Genomic DNA, 20,510 nt, shown 5'->3' on the forward strand with positions numbered 1-20,510 from the left:
ATACTCGTATGCTCCCGCCACCAGTCTCGTATTGTAAACTGTTGAAGGTCAGGCGTACCACCTTCGAGGACGCTCCCAAGAATTGTATGCATAATTGATTCAATTGAAAGTGGGTATCGTTGAGTAAAACATAAGGTCATGCTTTGCAGGCACATGCGCCAACAAGCGGAGGCGGGATAAGGACTACCGGGAATTATTTCTTGATCACTCGAAGTAACGGTGCAATTCTTGTCCGCTTACTTAGGCCCACGCGATGTGGCACCTTTGCCTTGTTGCTCGAAGGTTGTTCTCGAGGAACAGGTTTCTTGACACGCTCTGGAGTGAAAGGCTCTACCTCGGGGCGACCCAGGAGCTCCGGAGGCTCAGGCGTAGATTTCGAGGTGACAACCGCGGTCCTTGTGTTTGCAGGTTGAGAGCTGCCAGGGCTTTGGACTGGCTTCGTAGTGTTCGGAAACCCTGCATCCTCGATAGCTTGTTGCTGTCCCAAATTGGGTCGGGCGTTTCCATCTACAGAGAGAAGCGGATAATCGGAGACTTGCTCTCTTAGGCCCTCCTCTTCCTCTCCGTTTACTATCTTAGCAGACGGACAGGTCTCAGTTGCCTTCTTGGGATGCCCTCTTCCTCGTCTTGTCTCAGCCTTGGCTTCGGTCACCGCATTAACGGTTGCGGTCGGCTCAGGCTGATCCAGTGTCGTCTTCCTGCGTTTTGTCTTCCTGCGAGATGCCTCAACCGTCCCGGCTGCGCATTTGGGCGTCCTTGCGGGTATCACGACTTGTACCTTGGCCGGGCTTCTGAGATTCCCCGTTTCTGCGGTGGCCATGTTGTCAGTCACAGTATCTAATCGAGCACCAAGTCCCGTTGGCGTTATCTGAACATCGACGATGCGTCCAGCGTTACGATCGCCATCATACTGAATGGTGTCGAAGTTCGTTCCGACTTGCTTGTCGTCACCCTTCGACATTTCCGAAATGTGAGAGGCGAGCTCATCATTGGCGACTCCGTTGGTGATGAGCCAATCAACGGTTCGAATGACTTCACCTTTGTTCTGCTTCAGCGCCTTTGCACTCGTGGACGGCGTGAACCCCATATCACAATTTTGCTGGATTCTGTCAGAAGTGCTTGGTGGGTTCGCAACAGCTGTGTTAGCAGGCGTTGACTTCCTCCGTCTGTTTGCCTTTGTAGCCTTCTCAGGTCTGACTGAGTAGTCAGTGGTTTCCTGCGTCCCAGCCTTTAGTGATCGCGAACGGCTTGGACGTGGCTTATACCTGCAAATCATAAGCCATGAAAGTGATAATATGTAGGCTCGACGGTCTTACTGTTCTTTAGATAGACCCAAGTCCGCCAAGTCGTCATCCGAGGTCGGAGCGGGGCTTGAAATGCGCCTAATCTTGCGCGAGTTTCGAGATGAACTTGGAGTTTTGTCTCGTAGTTCATTGAGAGTCGAAGATGGTGTTGCCTGCGGTAGTGTAGCCTTGTACGCGACCTCGTCTGTCGGAAATATGGTCAACTTTTGGGGGTTGACCACATCTGTAGACTTGTCTTGAGGCGAAAGACAGCCTACGAGCGTCAATGATGCTCTACGATATGACTGTGAGATAGATAAATCAGAGCTATTGTTCAGTATGGGCCCTGACGCCGGAAGTAGCGTAGGCTGTGACCCATGCGAGTGCTGAGCGGACGACCTCGGTTGTTCTCCCGTAGTCGTGGGCGATTTCAGATATTCCGACCAAGGAATTGAGGCATCTGGTTGAAATGGAGATCTTCCAGCATCGACGTTAGATCCTAGCAGTGCTGGTGCAAGGACTCCCTCCAGCACGCGCTGTTGCGTTAGAGTTGCGTTCGGAACTGTACTTGAAGGCTCAGGAAACATCGGATTAGGACTATGCTGAGCGTATGTTTCGCGCATGGTGCCTTCCAGTACCCAGTGTGTTCCGTCATGTGAATCAGCTAGCTCTGAGGTTTGATCTAGAAAGGTTTGATCTTGCTGCAGGCCCCCGGGTGAACTGCCGAACTTGCAAATTGGGGTCTTCTCCGATACCGTATTTTCTTTGAACGGGCTGTACAAATCGAACTCGGCTGGTGTCTTCCTTTTTTGATGATTTACTTCGAGTGTTGCTGGCAGTTGGTTGTCGTTAACCGGAAACTGAGACTGCAGATGCGCTCGATGAGCTGCTTCAATCTGTCTCCTCAGGGCTTCTGTCGACTGTAAGTGAGTATGTGAAACTGACTCTTGACTTTTCGCGCTCACCTGTAGAAGAAGCATCGCTGGCGGATTGCTTAGGCGACGCGTCTTTTGCCTCTGTTCGCTGCACCTCCACCTCAAGATCGTCGTCCAACTCACCGTCCGAGTCCTGAATCACCCGCGACATCGTGCTTCAGCCTCCGGGCAGCAGATTACGTGTATCAACTGTTGAGGCGTTGATATGTGAGTGAGTGTTGATTGGTCAGGCGCGTCTGCGCGCCGTCACATGGCATGCGTCAATCGAGCCTTTCCTCTTTGAGCTGGCGCGCCGGTCGCAAAGAAAGGTGCAACCACCTGAGGGCCTGACGTACTTCACAATCACCTAACATGGACAAGTTTGGACCTCCTGGCGACAGTTCGAGTAGCGGAAACCCTGGGAATGGCCGCTTCGCTTCTCAGGCAGCTACAGCCGAGGACCTGCTCAAGGCGCAAACCGTTGGCCTTGTGAACCTTGATGACTATCGCAAGAGACGCGCAGAAGCCATCGAGCTGAAAGAGCGGGGAAGTCCTGCAGTCAGCTCTGGCGCTGATACACCAGTAGAAGGGTATAGTTCTCGGCATCCCCCCAGATGTAATGCGAATGCTAATTTGCCAAGTACAGGGCATCGACACCCAAGCCGGTTTTCAAGAAGAAGCGCAAGATAGCTACCAAGGGCAAGCTCTCCTTCGGAGTAGACGACAATGAAGAGACCGACTCAGCCTTATCGAAAGCGCATACACCGCGCGAGAACGCACCCGCCGATACGTCTGGTGTGGGCTCTGAGACTGAAGGGATTGCCTTTAAGAAGAAGAAGAAGAAGAAGTTGGGGGCGAATACAAGCGTTGGCATGAAGCCGAGAGTCATGACCAAATCAGCTCTCCAGCGCGAAGCACAGCAGGCAGATATTGCGCGACAGGACTTCTTGGGAATGCGAGCTGGCGTGAAAGCCACAGAGGTAGCAATCCCCTTCGTGTTCTACGATGGTACGAATGTGCCCGGGGGGCTATGCAGGGTGAAGAAGGGTGACAACATATGGTTGTTTCTTGACAAGGCTAGGAAAGTGGGCGCTGAACTAGGTGTGGGTGGCGATAACAGTCGACGGAATTGGGCCAGAATCAGTGTGGATGATCTGATGTTCGTCAGGGGAGAAGTCATTCTTCCCCATGTAAGTCGAAGCCCTCTGGCGACTTGCGGTAATCACAGCTAATAATTCTGCAGCACTACGAATTCTATCACTTCCTGTTCAACAGTGTCACCGGGTTCAATGGCCCCATATTTGATTGGTCCGCACAACCGACAAAGGCCACGCCCACTATCAACCCCGATGAGGAAATGAACACCGACGATTACGATCCCTTGAATCCAAAGAGGAGTAAGGTCAAGGAATCAAGCTTCCCAGACGATGAACTTGAGGGCTGCCACGATGATCCGGCTGTCACAAAGGTCGTAGACCGTCGATGGTATGAAAAGAATAAGCACATCTTTCCCGCCAGTGTTTGGGAGGAATACAATCCTGATAAGACGCTCAGAAAGGCTGAACGCAAGGACGCCGAGGGCAACACGTTCTTCTTCTCTTGAGGAACGAGGATGCCGTGCGGTGTTTGGAGGAACGAAAATAGCATGCACATCTGCAAGCGCAGGCCGTTCGAAGATACGTTGATTAGCAGTGCTATTGATCAGCACGAGCATGTGTTTATCCGAAACGTGGGGGGGGGGGATGTCAGGTTGTCCCCGCATTGCAGTACATCATGCATGGCATTCTGCATCAGATGGTGTCTCGCATAGGTCGTCTGCCGAAACCAACGCCTAGCCAATGTCAAGCACAAGCCACAAAACTACACTAGAATGTCTGCGTGATATTCAGGGTCTGAAGCGGTATGACCATCTTCGAACAAACAGTGGTAGCTTCTGACGAAGTCTGCTACCTTTCCGCGGTCTAGCGAGGCTGAACGTGCAGCGTGAGCAACTTTCTGCGCTGGACGTTCGAGTGACCTGCAGACCAAAATCGAATTCGCGCCCATACAATACCTTGCTTTACGCCTAAGTGCTGCATGAGTCTGGACCCATCACCTGAGACAATATCGAATGCTGACAGGCAGGGTAATCTGTCGACTGCGATGGTTTTCGCCGCTGCCAACCGCGCCTTCGTGACGCAGAAATCGGCTTGCCGTGTCGGCAGGCCTGCCGGCGCGGTCCGAAAGAGCCTTCAAGCCTCTGAAGCTTTGACATGGCAAGCGGTGAATTGCAGGGATGCACATATAATAAGAGTGGCCCGCTTGGCTTCCCCGTAACAAAAAGCCTTCTGTCGTCATCGGCGCTCCGACTTTGCGACAGCTTATCAACATCAACACCATCTTTATCCAAGCCCGCACGCCTGGAGCACAGTCACCACACTTATTAGCAGCCGATCACGCTCTCGTGTGCTTCCCCTTGCTTCAAGCTGCTATTCCTTCCTCGTTTGACAGTCCGTTTAACCATGTTACAGGAACGGTCTGCACGAGCCCTGTCTCATCCAATAAGATTGAGCGACTCGTGCACACCCTGAGTTACCAGCATTCAACGCGTCGACTGCCTGGACGTGGATAACTTGCGCAACTTTACCAGTCGTGGTTTAATCGCCTGCATCTCTCGACTTGTTGTGCGCATCTACACCCTTGAAACAGTTGGGCTTTGCTCCAGTGCTCAGCATCTTGTTCTTTTGGCTACCAACATTGATCAAGCAACATGAAGTTCGGGCACGACTTGCCGCGTAATCAAGTCCCAGAATGGGCATCGTCCTACATTAACTATAAAGGCTTGAAGAAGCTCATCAAGACCGCCACAGAGGCTTCAAAGCATGACTCAGATCCAGATCTCGCTGGTAGGTAATCACTACAGGAGTAGTCAAGTCAAGAGCTGTACACGCTCCTTGAGCAGAGAGCACGGTCAACCAGACTGTCTTGTCAGCTAGCTGGACGCAACGCAGTAGATTGGCGAATTCGGGCTTTACTAATGTGGCATTCAGAGTTTTTCTTCTCCCTCGACCGTAACCTCGAAGATGTCGATACGTTCTACAACCGCAAATACGCAGAATATGCCCGCCGGCTTCGACTACTCCAAGGTCGTTATGGGCGGATAGCACAAATGCCAGATGGCATCGATAAGGACGAGGCACAGGATCTCATGGATGCGTTGCTAGAGTTGCGCAGCCAGTTGCGCAAGCTCCAGTGGTACGGCGAGGTCAATCGCAAGGGATTTGTCAAGATCACGAAGAAGCTGGACAAGAAGATAGCGACTGTGTGCACACAGGAGCGGTACTTGGTCTCACGAGTGAACCCTAAACCGTTCACGCGAAATTTCTCTTTGAACCAGGACATGAAGACAGTCAATGAGTGGCTATCTGGTCTGGGCGACATAAAGACCTTCGATGACAGTGGCTCCACATACTCAGCAGCATCCTTGGGTCGGGTGCCAGGTCGCTCGCTGAACCTTCCTTCAGCTCTACTGGACGCTGTGGAAGACGCTATCCGCAGTGATCGCGCCGAGGACGTCAGCCGACTTCTGTCAGAGGCAGCCACCAACAACGAACCGACAAACCCAGCTTTCCAACAGATCCTCTTGAACTTCCTCCAACGCGCCATTTCGCACCGTGCCAAATCATGCATCTCGAGGCTTCTACAAGACATCGCGGATCTGGATGAAGAGGACGATATCAATAAGCGTAATGTTATTCACCGTCTGGTCATCAGCATCGGCCGTTCCAAGACTGGCGAGACGCTGGATGGAGAAGCTCGTCTTCCTCAGGGCTTGCTGGATGCACGTAACTTCATAGTGCCAGCCACAGCCCCGAATCGACAGCCGCGGCCATGTACTACCACTGAAGAAGAGTCTGCAAAACTTCTGAGCAAAAACGACGAGTCTGTCAGGCTACTCATCTACCTGCTTGACCAGCTGCAGCCACAGCAGCGCGTAGCATTGCAAGCACGTGATGCTTTTGGTCGACTGCCACTCCACTACGCTGCTGGCTACGGCTTTGTCGTAATCTGTCAAGTCGTAATCAAGCACATGCAGGACTGGGGCCAGTTTAACGTCAGTCAAGGTATCGATGCGCAATATTGGCAAGACGATGAAGGCGACGCACCACTCCATCTTAGTGTAAAGGGAGGTCACCCGCTGACTACTAAAGCTCTTCTTGAAGCTGAAAACTGGCGCGGCTCAAGTAAGGAGAAAATTACGTCGAGAAAGACTATCACTCAGTCTGGAGAAGCATTGGCCCTTGCGACCAAGTCGAACTTCGTTGCCATTGTGAAGCTACTGGTTGATGCAGGCGTGGATGCCAACTACCAGAGTAAGCAAGGAGAGACTGCTTTGCACATCGCTGCGCAGTATGGTCATGTCGAATGTGCAAAGGCGTTGCTAGGGGGTCCCAGCGTTAATAGTATTGACTTGGACGTTCCTGAGAGCACGTTTGCATGGACACCGCTGTTCAACGCGTGCGTTGACAACCATCTGCCCATCGTTGAGCTACTGGCCACTGCCGGAGCTGATCTGCAGCGGTACGACAATTCGGGATGGACGGCAAAGGAACAAGCTGCACTCCGTGGTCACATGAGGATTGCTCATTATCTTGCAGAGCTCTGTCCTACCTCCAAGTCATCACCACAAGCGGCTGCGGACACTAGAATTGCTCGCGCCGGATCACCTGCTCAATCTTCCCTTGACGAGAAGACATCTAAGAACATAGCTCGCGAGGGTGGACAAATTATGCAGAAAGTGCCGGAGCCTGTCAAGAGTTTCGGCCATCGGTACCTAGCGAATGAGACCATGATCTTGGTCAGCCTAGGTTCGATGGATATGCGAAAGAACGTACCAGCCGTAGCGCTTGACGACATTCCTATGGCTGATGCGCATACCACCCAGCTCGATACTGCGCTATCAGTGTTTGTCTCGGCGTCAGGCGCTACCGGCGAGACTTATCCTATCGACTTGCCAGTCCAGGACATTGCTACAGAGCCGATTACATTCATGACAAAGGACGTCAGCAAGGTCCAGCTTCTGTTTGACATTTGCCCAACTTATGCAGGTTCAAAAGACATCATTGTTGGACGCGGTGTTGCTCTTCTCTCCACCATCAAAACCCACATTGGCTCCAAGCGCATTCCTTTGCAGGGAGATGTGAAGGTGCCGATTGTGGCAGCGTCGACATTGCAGGTCATTGGCACCGTGAATTTCAACTTCCTCATCATCACTCCCTTCCAGCATCCAAACATGTCTATTACCGAAGAACACACGTATTGGAAGAAAATGGCTTCTACTATGGTCATTGGCCATCGCGGTCTTGGAAAGAACACCGACAAACAGAGGACACTGCAACTCGGCGAGAACACCATTCAATCCTTTATCTCGGCTGCAAACTTGGGAGCAGAGTATGTCGAGTTTGACGTGCAACTGACGAAAGATCTCGTGCCTGTCATCTACCACGATTTCTTGGTGAGCGAGACAGGTATCGATGCACCGGTGCATACACTCACGTTAGATCAATTTCTTCACATTGGTGAAGGTCAGAAGCCCAGATCATCACGCTCCGGTTCTCCAGAGACGGCAACTCCTGTCAATGGTATCCTCGGTGCAGACGATCGTCCGAATCCTAAGAGGCTACGTTCCTACTCCGTGGACATGTCGACCCAGCGCAACATCCACACGGAACGTCAAGACGAACTCAAGGAGCGCATGAAGTACACCCGCGACTACATCAAGAAGGGATACAAAGGCAACAGCCGAGGCATCTCCATTGGCTCCGACTTCACCACTCTCGAACGCATGTTTAAGAGCAGAGACATCCCGGGGTCTGTCGGCTTCAACATTGAGATGAAGTACCCTATGCTTCACGAATCCGAAGAGGAGGAAATGGATCAGTACGCTGTCGAGCTCAACACGTTTGTCGACACAGTCTTGCAGGTCGTGTACGACCATTCGAACAAGCGTAGAATCGTCTTCTCTTCCTTCAACCCCGACATCTGTCTGATGTTATCGTTCAAGCAACCTTCGATCCCAGTTCTGTTTCTCACAGATGCAGGCACGTCGGATGTTGGAGACAAGCGAGCAGCTAGTCTTCAAGAGGCTATTCGTTTCGCCAGTCGATGGAACCTCTTTGGCATTGTGAGCGCGGCGGACCCGCTCGTTATGTGTCCTAGATTCATCAGGATGGTGAAGGAGAATGGTCTTGTGTGCATGACATATGGCGCGCTCAACAATGACCCAAAAAATGTCCGAGTAAGTAAACACCTGTGGTGCTATATGTAGCTGTTCACTAATTGTACAATAGCTGCAGGAGAAGGAAGGCATCGATGCCGTCATTGTTGATAGCGTCTTAAGTATCCGACAAGGTCTTCAAGCGCCCGACAAAGCGAAGTCAAATGGTGCAAATGGCACAACATTGCCAATCCACCCACCACCTATTCCGGTCATCAAGGAGGGCAACGAAGGAGTACCGTCAGTGCTGCTCAACGGACATGCGTATGCAGTGTAGCAAAGATCCACGACTTGTGTGAGATGAAAACTGGATGAACGTGTAGTATTTCGGCGGCGTTTGGAGGGTCCCTCGACGGATCATGGGCATTTATAACCTATTCATTTCGTCTTCTTAGCATCAACACAACCGTCAGGTATTGGTTTTGTGCTTCAAAGTCAGACATGAGGATCCCGTGAGCCCTTGCCCTTCTTCTGCACTCCAAGTGACTGCAGATACGCGGTAAAATTATAGCGCGCTACAGTCGGCATGATGATTCACAACCGCAGACCCTGATGCCCAAGTCAGGCAGACGATCTTGATGTATGACTTCGCTAGTGTACATTAGGCGCGCTCTTCCATCATCTTTCGAATGACCGCAGCGCTTCTCATGCGCAGCGCTTCTCGGCAGCAGCCTGACTTCGAATGGCGTGGGCTTACCAATAGCGCCCGCCGAGAAGCCATGCTCAAGCTTAACCTCCTTTCCTGCGTCATCGACACAAGCTATAATATCGAATAGAGCAAGTGACTGCGCCATGATCAGAAATAAACTCGCATCTGTAAATAGATAACCTGGGTGTCTTCTTCTTCCGAGTCTGAACATGACATTCGATGCATAGGGCTCATTGTAAGGCTCGTCAAATCCCTCAGGCATGAAAGTCTCTGCATTGTGGTACACAGATGGATCGTGCGTGTACCACCACATGGCTGGTATGCGAACAGCGTCCTTTGATATGCGGTATCCGGCAATGGTATCTTCTTCATCAGTGCGGTGTGATAGACCCATGGCTGCGACTGGGTGCCAGCGTTGCGCTTCTTCGACGATGAGAGGTTTGTAGGGGAGCTCAGCACGATCCTTGGATGTTGGTAGACGTGTTGGGTTGGCGCCGAAGAGACCGTCGAGCTCGACGTGTGATTTCGCTTGGACGGAGGGCTGCATGGCCATGGCGAGAAAGAAGGAGGACATTGCGCTCACTGTAATGTCCGCGCCTGACAATCAGGTCAGTGTCGACAAATTTTCAGACTGTATGCCTCGCGTGCCTACAGTGTAGAGTGACACTGCTGCCAGCTTTATCTAGTCGAATTCTAGTGGGCTAAGATCACCCTTTTCCACATCTCGCTGGGCAAGCGCTTTGGAGACGAATGAAACCTCGTCGTCGTTGCCTTTCTGTGACTCGGCGTATTCGGAAAAATGGTGATGCATTTCATCATATTCTTATACCAAGTTTTGGCGCTCTGCTTCCATCCTGGGCCTGTAAACCACTCTGGCAGATACATGAGGGCTGGTATCAGATCTATGGCCCATCTGCCTGGCACGAAGGCTTGCGAAAACTGCTCCATCACCTCGTTGACAAGGTCGACTAGAGGGTCAGCGCCGTATGCTTCGGTAGTGTACCTATAAATTGCTCTTAGGATCAACTCTGCTGCCTCGCTACTGAGTGTTAGCAGATCTGCGGACTGCAACCAATGACAGTGTAAACTCACGTTCGTATGTGTTAAAGTAAGTCCCGGCTGTTATCCTTGTTTGCGCGCCATATGAAGCGCCCAACGACACCTTCTTGCAAGGGCCAATAATTTGCCACTAGATTCTTCGTTCCAACTTGCTGGAAGACGTGCCTCCGCTGCCCTCTGAACGAAGGGTTGTTCAGCTGTGCTCCCATGACGTCCTCCCAACCACAATAATTGCCAAAAGGTATGACCGGTATTCTAGATTGATTCACGGCCCGCTTCTCCATGAATTCAGAAGCCATGTTTCTATCATGTATAATGACTATGGTCTGACCGAGAACAGTGAGAGGGATGATAGGTTCGTAGACATCCTTGAGCTTAAGCTAGTGGGGGTACTTCTGCTTGTCAGGCGGTGCAGGTCTTTGACATTGCCAACAGGAGGCAGGCCCTTTGGTCCTGAAGGCAGAGGTGGCTTCCTCTTCTCACGTCGCAGGCTCAACTTGTTGAAACCATATAACACGATTGCTATGAAGAAGAACAAGACCAGAAACGCAAAAGGCATATTTGATGATGAAATGTCACTATTATTATGTCAGTTCTCGCTGACTGCTATCATTCTTGTACTTGCGTTGAAGTGGGTATTTGTCTGAGAGATATATACTCCTAGTTGTCAGCATTGCCAAACAAGGCAGCCAATATGCCCAGCAAGTATATACGGTACTCTTTGTCACACGGTTCCGCGCTCATAGAGAGGGACTAATTGTCTGAGTGTCAGCATCTTCCCGTGTTGTCAGTATGCGGGAGGCTCCGTGTCGTGTGCCAACGGTTCAACGCGTATGTGAGGGAAAGAATCCCTTCGTCCAGCCATGATACTGGATGCATCAGGTCAATGTCATCTGATGACTTCGGAAAAGTAAATTTAGATGTCGAAGTGCTCTTGTCGAAAGTTGTTGTTGTGGAGGGAAGGAGGGGTACGACTAGTGGACTGATCGGCAATGTGGGGAAGGTGGAGCCGCGGGTATCAATTATGAGCACTCGACATGGGCCTCGCTGTTGCGTCCGATAATTAATCGCATCTGCAATCAGAACGTGGTGTTAACCCTGGTCCTACCTTGTCTCACAACATGACCTTATACACAAAAGATGCGCTTATTGCGCTCCAACAGTAAGACTCTCACGCCGAGGTGGCGCGGCGCGCCTCAACGCTGATGCAACCAACAGAGCTCAGAACGACACAAACGTAGCTAGAGAAGCAATAAAGAGCGCAAAGCGAAATGCTGAAGAGCTAGATTTGAAGTGAGGCGAGCACAACCAAAACCGTGAGCAGTCTGCTGACATGTTGAAGACTTCAAAAACTCAGGCAAGAACATGATGATTGCGAGACAGAATTAATGGCCGCTCGAGCGTGCGCGTACCTAGAACACCGCACGTACACCTGCTGACTGAAGGTAGAGCTGAGGAAAATGCATACACAAAGTATGCGCAGACGATTTCGAAGAACTTCACAATTGCATTCCTGCATGCTCTGCCCAGAGAACTTCGAGACCATGTATACACCTATCTTTGGGATGATGAAGACATTGTACGTCAGACGAAACGTTCGATTCGCGAATATGCCTGGAGCTACAGGATGCCTGAATTTTGTGCTCCGCCATACGTCCAGCCGGATCATGTGGGCCAGATCGTCGCTGAAGAACTTGCTTTAAGCATTTATAAGAAGGCTTTCGGCACAAATCTTCACGTCACAGTCAGCGCTGGGCATATCCACAAGTTCTTAGCTGCCAATCCGTTGAGAAGCAATTTGAAGCCTGCGGATTGTATCAGAAGCCTCGACATCGAGTGGTACCCAAACGAATATTCTGACAAGGACGTTACGCGATCTTGTCAAGATCTGGCCAACCACGAGTTCACAGAGCCCATACCCATCAAACTTATACTTGGAAAATTTATAAACTCGCAACACGGTCCTCACTGGGATTTTGAAGTCATTCGAGAGTCGGCTGAGCAGTTGAAAGTCTTCAAACCTGCATATGACGCTCTGGTGAAGAGAAATTGCGAGGTAACAATCGAGGCCCTGTCTGGAAGTAGCGCGGAAGCCGAGTTCTTCACACAAGAATGACGAACTTGAAAGTAGGACTCGACTGACACGCAACTCACATCCTGGAACCGATCTGGTCTGTTGGAGGCTTCGAGCAGGTTCTCACATGTTAACAGTCGCCGGGTTGCATGCAAATTGAGGCTTCGCTTTGAAATGAATCGACTTCGAGTGTACACCAGACTAGCTCGTTCATTACTTAGAACTGCAGAAAGCTCCACGGGCTTCCCCGATTGCTCAAACGTCGGTTTCACTCGACTTCTCCACGGTGATCACACAAGACAGAATGCGGTTGTCCTCTTCAGTACAGTACATACTCTGCGTCTTGTCGTAATCAATGTTACAAGCCTGTGTTCGAGGTCAGGTTTTGCCTCGCCAAGCAATTTGTACGTCTGCTCTGCGACAGCATCGTCGGAGTCAAAGCCCTCGAACCTGCCATGCCCAATCAATTGTAAATTTCTTCTTCCACAGCGCCGCAAGATGAACGCTGGCTCGTATCCGTACATGAAGCATACGGCATCACCGAATTTCGCATCTTCTGGCACCAGACCTGTGTGTTTGTTCGCTGTGATCACAAGCCTCCGATCTGAAAGGGGTGGACTTCCTGGCGGGGGCCGATGAAGATACGATCCTGATCCACATTGCACATTGACTGCAGTTCTCAGGATACCTAGCAGTTGCTCGTCGTTTCCAAGCTGGTGGACTTTGATTTATATTGCTAATGCATTAACGGCCTTTGTCACGCTCATTGAGAGTATATTGAGAGCCAACTGGATCTTCCAAGTCAGAGCCATCGAAGAAATGGAACCTAGAATGAGGCGCAACGTGGCAGCACAGCCGTCCGAAGAGACCAAGAACATCTTTGCAAAGCACTGTACCTTTCGCAAAAGATCTCCGAATTGGAATACAACGGGCAGCGGATACTTACCAGACAGAAATGTTGTGACGGAAGAGTGGCCGGATCACTCTCCCACTAGACTAAAGACATGTTCATTGTGTGAGCTAGCTTACCGGCCCTTTCGTAGTATCGAGATGTCCGACGACACTTGCGAAATTAGTAGTCATGGGGATGGCACTTGTCCGTCCGGCTCATATTAATGGAAAGATAAGTTACATGAGACATATTTGCAAATGCAAAACTGTGCAGCTCGCTTGACTCTCTAGGCTATCAGTCAAAGCACTGACAATCGCTGATATCACCCCCAATTCGCCACCCACTCACCAACGAAGGGCACTTCCAAGCTACATCAGAATTGGAACATTGAAACAACAGATTCCATAACCTCTCCATTGTGTACCCAAAATCCGGCGCACTCATCGAGTCTGGTCGTCCTTGCAGGTATGGAGATTGATGCGCCCAGCTCTTCTCATCAACGAAGGCCTGCCATAAGTCGTTGTACACGTCTTTAGCCACACCGCGTATACGTGCGGCAGAGACGATGAATTGGCCCTTATAGCTAAGGAGAACGTTCTTACAGCTAGTTGAATTGTCTATCCGACCGTGAATCTGTGGAACAAAGTGTGTATTGTCTTGCCAGAACAGTCTATCGCTGCAGTCTGCACAGTTACAGACAGCACCTGACCATCCTAGACTGAGGTACCCAGTCTGCTGACGGCTGTAGTAGTTCTTGAGATGAGGGTAGAATTCCCGCGGGTTGTGAATATCCGCTTGCAGGAAGACAGTTTGCCTTGCAAGACTATCCCATCGACGAAGGATGTGGTTGAGAAATGTTTCGCCCTCTCGTCCGATATTCGGAAGAGTTACGATGCGATCGGCACCTGTTTGCTGCCGAATGGTCTCAATATCTGCCTTGTCGTTCTTGATGTAGATCGTAGAGTGCGCATCGGAAAGAGCTGGTATACTCTTCAGATTATGAAGAAGCTTACTAACTTCATTCACTGGCTCTCGGTACATACTCACTACAATCTCGACAGGGTAAGCTGCCCCGTAGTCTCTGTCTAAGACAGCGAACTTGTGAGACTCTGAACGCTCGGTGAAGTTGAAGCCCAGATATGCTATCCAGAGCAAGGCCACACTGATGCTAAGCGAGTATCTGCGCAATATTTTGTTGACTTGCAGCAATCTCAACAGAACTGCTTGCAAGCTATGATCATCCAGCTTCGTGGCAGAACACATTGTGTTCCTGCCCTCCGTGGATGGCGTCGAGGAGCCATCTACAAGATTATATGTGCTGCAGGCAAGGCGGTATCTCTGTATTAAAGTACCGGCAACGCTGTTGTGAGTTCTACTGCTGATACAGATCATTGCCAGGAGAAAGCAGCAGAATTGGTACACGTTCGTGTACGAGCGGCGTAACGATAGTGTTGAGTAGCAGCCCACAATGCCCGTAAAAGCTGTAAGAATCAGGGCATCATAGACGTGACGCCCATAAGCACTGTCAATGTGAAAGACCGTGTCAAAGACTCTTTCGTCAATAGGGAGCAACAACGACTTCCCTAATATCAACGCCAAGGCAGAGGACACGCTGTGAATAGCGAATAACGGGACGCTCCCAAGATCGAGTTCAAAATGTGGATACCCTGTCCGAAATACCAATATCCAGGCCACGCCTACTAGCGCTGCTATCGCAACCGATCGACCACTAGAAGTCACGTTGCCGACAATTGCCTCTGGGTAATTCCTAACAGCAATCTGCCATAGAGCTCGGGCAATTCCAGCCAGCAGCATCGCCGGGATCGATGATACTAGGCCCGGCACGCTGAGTCGGTATTCAGTGAATAGAAGGCCAACACCAGCTACTAACAACAGGCTTATACGAATGAGTTCAGCGGGCGTGAGCGGTATGGTGCGAGCGAAGAGGAAGAATAGACTTTCGGCGAAGTAGGCTATCATCTAGTGTATGTCAATATCAATGCGTTACGTTATGTCTGTGAAAGACAGAGGTGTCTTACCGTCATCATGATCAAAGTTGGTAGATTTTGGAAGTGCAAGATCGCTTGCAGAGCGCATATGGTTGACAAAGCCGTTAGACACATCGACGTCAGGAATAGGATTGTTCCCCAAGTTGCGGAACTTCGAGACTCTGGCCTTTCGCGAAACGGCTCTTGAGTCTCTGGCCATGTCCAACACGGCTGTAATGCAACAAACGCAGTGATGACAAGCTGGCCAAAGTATAGTTGCAACGGGTAGTGTAGGTTCTGTTCCACCAGTAAATGTCTTGCGCTAAGCAATGAGATGCTCGTACAGACGAGCCAGACAAGACGTCTGTGTACGACAAAGATGGACGAGGAAGTTGAGGTCGCAGTAGCATGTTGGGAAACGGGAGAAGACTCTGCAGGCATTGCGGTGTAGTCGTGAAACTGTAGTAGACCTGTCGGGACACTGTTGGGAGAGGTACCACTGTCGTGCGTGGTGGGAGAATTCACATGCCCCGAGCCTTCTGATGATACGGCAAGTTGCGACCTGGTACGGGACGAAGGATTCGGAAGAGTGCTGTCGGGATCAGGTGGTGTACGCCACATGGCTGCCGAAGGCGAGTTGCGATGTGTCGAGATGGATGCTAATTGCCTGCAAGCAGGGTAATTCAGATTAAAGCCGCTGCAAATCGAGCGTGACCTCTGATTGGTCTTCCATGATGATGTTAGCGTGGACCCTGAGTTGCCGTCATTGACCGCCCGTTCCGAAATGGAAGAGAGCTTCGAGCTCAACCTCATGCCGGTCCCACATGTGTGAACATTCAGCACTGCACCCACGGCTCTGCTCGCGCAGTGGAAGAGATGACACAGCAGACTGTCTTCCGCAGGAGGCCCAGCTGGCAGGCCGATGCCTCATAGAAACCGCTAGCAGGCAAAGCAAAGCTGTTCGCAGGGCACCGCCGTCACTGGCTGCCTGACGACCCGTCAGGCACAAGGGGGTCGGCGGCATCTTCCCGCGATTTGGTGGCCCACAGGTCAAAGAGCTGGTTGTTGAACAATCCGGAAGAAAGCCGACCGTCTGACAGATACTAATTTTGTTCAAACATGTCATTCGCGTATGCGAACCATCCCAGCGGTGGAGGACTCACAGAAAGAACCGGTAAAGCGTTCATCAAAAGTAGCTTGAACAGGTCGTGAAAGGACAGGGAAACAGTGATGCAAATGTGCTCACATACCTGAGGAAATTCTTCGCCGTTGTAGTTCCCATCCCCTCACCGTCACAACCTTTACGCAGTCCTCATGTTACCTAATCGCAGCGCCCAAAATGCTTGCCATCGCCTTCCCCACAGGAGATGGTGCCAGGGGACCTCTATTTTGAAAGCTAGGGCCTACCGCAAAACATGCGCAAATGTTGCACATTTCTGCCTGTTTGCAAGTGTGGTCACCTGTTTGGTTCTCGGTATGATCAGTCAGGTTATGGCTGCTAGAAGAAGACCTACCACTACTGCGTTAGTTCTGTTCCTTGACCTGTCCCTTGACCTGTCCCTTGACCTGTCCCTTGACCTGTCCCTTATGGTTGTCACTGTTGTGTTGTCGCAGAGAGGATGCGCAAGCAAAGCACCATCATCTCTTAGCCTTTCAGACCTTCTAAGACACTAGGCCACTTCAAGCCCCTAACAGGATAAATAATGCAGTCTCACTAGAACCTTCCAGTCAGGTGCTCGTAATCTAAGAGACACTCTTCGCCACGCCACCCAAAGCATACACAACCTGTTCAGTCCCCACAGCAGCTCTCTTAGGGTTGTTGCGCCTGCGCCTTCGCTCTTACTGTTTACCAGTGTTACAAACTCTTCACAGTTCTTTCTTACTCAGCTTAACAGGGACGAGAATCTCAATCCAAGCCCACTCAACCTAACTATGTGCAACGCTCAATCTAATAGTTGCGTCTGCTACCTCAATGTCATATAAAGACTTCTAGCCGTTTTACCTTTATTGCGTTGAGGCATCACGAGGTGTGTAAAGCTTAATAGGTGCTCAGCAAAATCCAGCCACTTGCCTGTAAGGTACGTCAAGGGCATTCTAGAAATTTTCAAGCTTAGCAGGAATACAATATACCCAAGAGAACGCCCAGCTTAGTTGGTCTTCATCTTCATTCCTTGGACTGTATTCCTCAGCGCTATTAGAAGTTATTTATTTAGTCAGTTGCGTAGTAGAGATAGCAAAGGCTTGCGTGGAGACTATGTTTGATGTCATTGTCTGTCTTTGTAGTCTACCTAACACCCATCTGCTAGCCCTTACTAGCCCTCAAATCGCCTTGCCTCTAGCCCCACTCTTTTCCAGACAAATTGATGCAAGGCTACTGCTTCTCTCTCAGCAGCGGCCCGCGTTGGGGTCAGCACTGCAACGCAACCACAAATTAGTCATGTTGCTTCAAGAGCCTAGTCTGATAAGGTTATGGGTATGGTACCTACCGGAAGTTCCAACCAGCAGTAGTAGTATCGCCGCCATGTTGACAGCCGTTGATCTCGTTACTGAGACGCAGGACACAATCGCCGTGGTTAAGCGACAAAGCGTTGCCGGCTGTGTTTCTGACCCAAAACTCCAGCTTCTTGTTGGCAGTTCCAGCATTTCGACATTGGTATTTGGTCTCCCCACCTCTGAAGCTTCCAGATGCGCTGTTGCAAACGCTGCTCAAGACGTTGTTTGCCTGCACCTGATCAGGGGCCCAGGTCTCGCCTCCGCTGTAGCAGCCGGCTTGGGCGGTGGCAACGACCGATGCAAGGATGGCAAAGAGAGCAGAGGGTTGCATATTGAAGTAAAGTCTTGTAGAAGAAGCCAGGAGGGAGATGTGATAGCAACTGTGTAGTGTCAGTTCTAGCAGGCTTCTTGACCTGTTTTATACTGCTAAGACCCCTGGCGCCTAGACTTTAGAGAAATGATCTTCTCTACGCAACGGACTGTGCAACACACTTTTATCCGACTTCTTGTCCTATCATACTGCCTACACTTGGTCGTCACTTGTTGCGTCAGTTGAGATGTGGAGCGAGGTACCATTGCCAAGCCGCATCCCGGCCCTGGGAATGGTCTGTTTGATAGAGCCAAGGTGACTTCTCTGTTGTTGGAAGCCTGTAGCAGGATTCATCTTTTGACAGCCAGTTAGACCCTCCTTTCGTATTACAGCTGCAATGTCTCCATTGCTATCCTCAGTATACCTAGCTAGCGTAGCTACTCATCGACCCGGCGCAGTAGGCTGTCCCATGCCGCATTACCTAGCTTCATTCGGAAGATCTTGGCTGTTCCCTTTTCCCCGTGTCCTAAGAGTGTTCCCGGCGCATATTTGGCATGGTTACTTTCGCGAGTAAGCTGCCATGTTGCTTCTTCCTTAGACATGCCGCAAGACTGCGGTGTAGCTGCAGACGTGCGGTTCATCGTTCCATAATCTAGTGGTCTGTTTCTGAGCTGCTCGAGATCCGGAAGCACTTGTCGCCCCACACCGGAGTCCATTGCTTATTCCGCCGTCTTTAGCTTGAAGCTGTGTATGAAGGTCAGTATTCAATATCCAGCGATACAAAGAGGCGAATTTCACAAGCTTCTGATGTACGACAAGGCTCCTGGCAACCGGCTAGTCTAGACAACCGTGAAAAGCAATTGTGGGTAAGTCCAAGGTACTTCTCTTGACACCTTCAGACGGTGTTAGGTGCTAGAAGTGGGCATCGTAGTAGGGCGGGTGTTCTGATGTATGCAAAGTGGAGCACAGCTAGCGCTTACATGCGGCTCGGTCAAGGTTTCTGAAGGGGGAGGTCAGTCCGTCAACAGCCTCATTTGAAATTTCCTGGAACACTGACGTGAGCTAGAAGCCTCCTGACCTCCCAGGACTTGCCATGCGATTTCTGCTAGAGGTATGTCCCTAGGTACTCTTCCTTCTGCCGTAGCCACAGACTAGACAGCGGCGGCCTGGTTGTCTGTGTAGATAGCAACGCCTCGTGGCTCGCCGTCTCATTCTGCATATTCTCAAGCAATCCACAGTACTAGCCTAATTCCCTGCGCTGGATATACTGCATCGGTCCCATATGCGCTGCTTGCGTATGTTGCGCAAGAAGACCATTCGGCTGCAGAGCCTACCTTGCCTTTTATGCTGCAGCTATCTGCATAATCGCCAAGATTGTCTAAGTTTGCATCGTCTCTGTTGCATCTTTTGCGCCTGCTCAGCTGTTGCATTGCTGCAAGTAGTTGAACCTCATCTCTAGGGTGGAGTGAAGAAGCATGAGATTTGCTTATGCGTGTTGAGTAGGCTGGCGGACGGGTATGGTCTAAAGTCCTGTTTGGGTACCCCCCTTAACTTAGCTAATACTAGGCCAATTTAGGCAAATAGGGGCTTGTTTTAAAGAAAATTATATGAAGTTTATTTCCCTTACATAACTCTTCCTTGTAGCTCTTATATTACAGCTGCTAAATCTAAAAGACAGTAAAAAAAAAGGGGGGTACGTAGCGAGCATACCCATCCTAGGTAGGCTTTTGCTAGGTAGGTGTAACGGTCTAGACTCTAAAGCTAAAGAAGAGCTAGAGCTAGCCGGTTACATTAGATTAGCCAGCTTGGCTTAACGTTAAGCTAGATATATATTATCTACGCAGTTAACTAGACGTCTAGTTAACTTGTGCATGCTTTTTAGCAAAAGTTGTTAGGAAGTAGATATCCTTTATTGGCCTTTGGCCAGACTACTACATTAAGTATATAGAGCAGACGCAGATCCTTAGACAAATAGGGATTGCAGTCGCGTGAAAAATAGCTAAGCGCTAGAGGGGGACAGAAGGTATTGCACATGCAGAACAAAAGGTAATCATGCCTCTACAAGCCTAGAAGTGCAGTGCTTATTTAGCAGAATTATTATCTACATAAGGGTAACACCAGGCCTCTAGGGACAGATGGTTCCTTTTGATCGATGAAGTGAGGTGGCGCAGATCAACGTCTGCACCGAGTCGGCTGAAGTGGTAACAATTGAGCAGTATCCAGGGCACTGGATATCGTTGTCTGGTAGAATATGTCATCGCAACCAGCACTTGGATTTCTTCCTTGAAAATAGTAGGTCTCGATCGGCTGTTCTTCAGATCTTGAAAACTATTAAAGATTCTATCCGCTACATATAAGGAGCATTGGTCTATGCCAACGCTGCTACAGTACCGTACATATAGGATGAACACTACGGAGGCCACACCTGTAACGGATGCTTGCATGTGAGTCAATCTCCGCACGGCTCGAAATGCACATTAACATCTGCAAGAGCATATACTGACCACGTTTCAACTTTAAAACTTGTAGGATTTTCGATCTTTGTTTCATTTGTAGAGCGAGTGTAGCTTGTGCTCATCCTCATGATGCATG

General features: G+C 50.3%; 8 protein-coding genes across 8 annotated transcripts; 4 read left to right on the forward strand and 4 right to left on the reverse strand.

Annotated features, from left to right (window-relative positions):
• Positions 1-115: 115 nt before the first annotated feature.
• M421DRAFT_279268 (uncharacterized protein) lies at positions 116-2,416 on the reverse strand. The gene is made up of 3 exons (XM_033588894.1): positions 2,249-2,416; positions 1,317-2,203; positions 116-1,265 (listed from the first exon to the last, which is right to left on the reverse strand). Exons 1-3 carry the CDS (start codon positions 2,261-2,263, stop codon positions 194-196), a joined length of 1,974 nt encoding a protein of 657 aa, XP_033444712.1. The 5' UTR covers positions 2,264-2,416; the 3' UTR covers positions 116-193.
• A 153-nt stretch (positions 2,417-2,569) lies between these two features.
• Positions 2,570-3,800, forward strand: M421DRAFT_72333 (uncharacterized protein; the record flags this gene model as incomplete). Its single annotated transcript, XM_033596864.1, has 3 exons — positions 2,570-2,787; positions 2,844-3,387; positions 3,441-3,800. 3 exons carry the CDS (start codon positions 2,570-2,572, stop codon positions 3,798-3,800), a joined length of 1,122 nt encoding a protein of 373 aa, XP_033444713.1.
• A 1,304-nt stretch (positions 3,801-5,104) lies between these two features.
• M421DRAFT_279286 (glycerophosphodiester phosphodiesterase GDE1) lies at positions 5,105-8,998 on the forward strand. The gene is made up of 2 exons (XM_033588895.1): positions 5,105-8,474; positions 8,527-8,998. Exons 1-2 carry the CDS (start codon positions 5,214-5,216, stop codon positions 8,728-8,730), a joined length of 3,465 nt encoding a protein of 1,154 aa, XP_033444714.1. The 5' UTR covers positions 5,105-5,213; the 3' UTR covers positions 8,731-8,998.
• M421DRAFT_103785 (cytochrome P450) lies at positions 8,959-10,720 on the reverse strand (the record flags this gene model as incomplete). Its single annotated transcript, XM_033586942.1, has 7 exons — positions 8,959-9,044; positions 9,088-9,699; positions 9,751-9,784; position 9,814; positions 9,932-10,137; positions 10,260-10,541; positions 10,586-10,720. 7 exons carry the CDS (start codon positions 10,718-10,720, stop codon positions 8,959-8,961), a joined length of 1,356 nt encoding a protein of 451 aa, XP_033444715.1.
• Positions 10,721-11,229: 509 nt separating this feature from the next.
• M421DRAFT_279308 (uncharacterized protein) lies at positions 11,230-11,694 on the forward strand. The gene is made up of 3 exons (XM_033588896.1): positions 11,230-11,323; positions 11,380-11,454; positions 11,504-11,694. Exons 1-3 carry the CDS (start codon positions 11,283-11,285, stop codon positions 11,598-11,600), a joined length of 213 nt encoding a protein of 70 aa, XP_033444716.1. The 5' UTR covers positions 11,230-11,282; the 3' UTR covers positions 11,601-11,694.
• On the forward strand, positions 11,518-12,401 carry M421DRAFT_279327 (uncharacterized protein). Its single transcript, XM_033588897.1, has one exon. It carries the CDS (start codon positions 11,789-11,791, stop codon positions 12,275-12,277), a length of 489 nt encoding a protein of 162 aa, XP_033444717.1. The 5' UTR covers positions 11,518-11,788; the 3' UTR covers positions 12,278-12,401.
• Positions 12,402-13,421: 1,020 nt separating this feature from the next.
• On the reverse strand, positions 13,422-15,556 carry M421DRAFT_72346 (uncharacterized protein; the record flags this gene model as incomplete). The annotated part of the gene is made up of 3 exons (XM_033596867.1): positions 13,422-14,326; positions 14,387-15,107; positions 15,167-15,556. The coding sequence occupies 3 exons, from the start codon at positions 15,554-15,556 to the stop codon at positions 13,422-13,424; spliced, it is 2,016 nt and encodes a 671-aa protein (XP_033444718.1).
• Positions 15,557-16,639: 1,083 nt separating this feature from the next.
• On the reverse strand, positions 16,640-17,939 carry M421DRAFT_8769 (uncharacterized protein; the record flags this gene model as incomplete). Its single annotated transcript, XM_033597608.1, has 2 exons — positions 16,640-16,712; positions 17,602-17,939. 2 exons carry the CDS (start codon positions 17,937-17,939, stop codon positions 16,640-16,642), a joined length of 411 nt encoding a protein of 136 aa, XP_033444719.1.
• Between the last annotated feature and the right edge of the window lie 2,571 nt (positions 17,940-20,510).

The sequence above is a fragment of the Didymella exigua genome (assembly GCF_010094145.1).
Source record: "Didymella exigua CBS 183.55 unplaced genomic scaffold M421scaffold_38, whole genome shotgun sequence".
Lineage (NCBI taxonomy): Eukaryota > Fungi > Ascomycota > Dothideomycetes > Pleosporales > Didymellaceae > Didymella > Didymella exigua.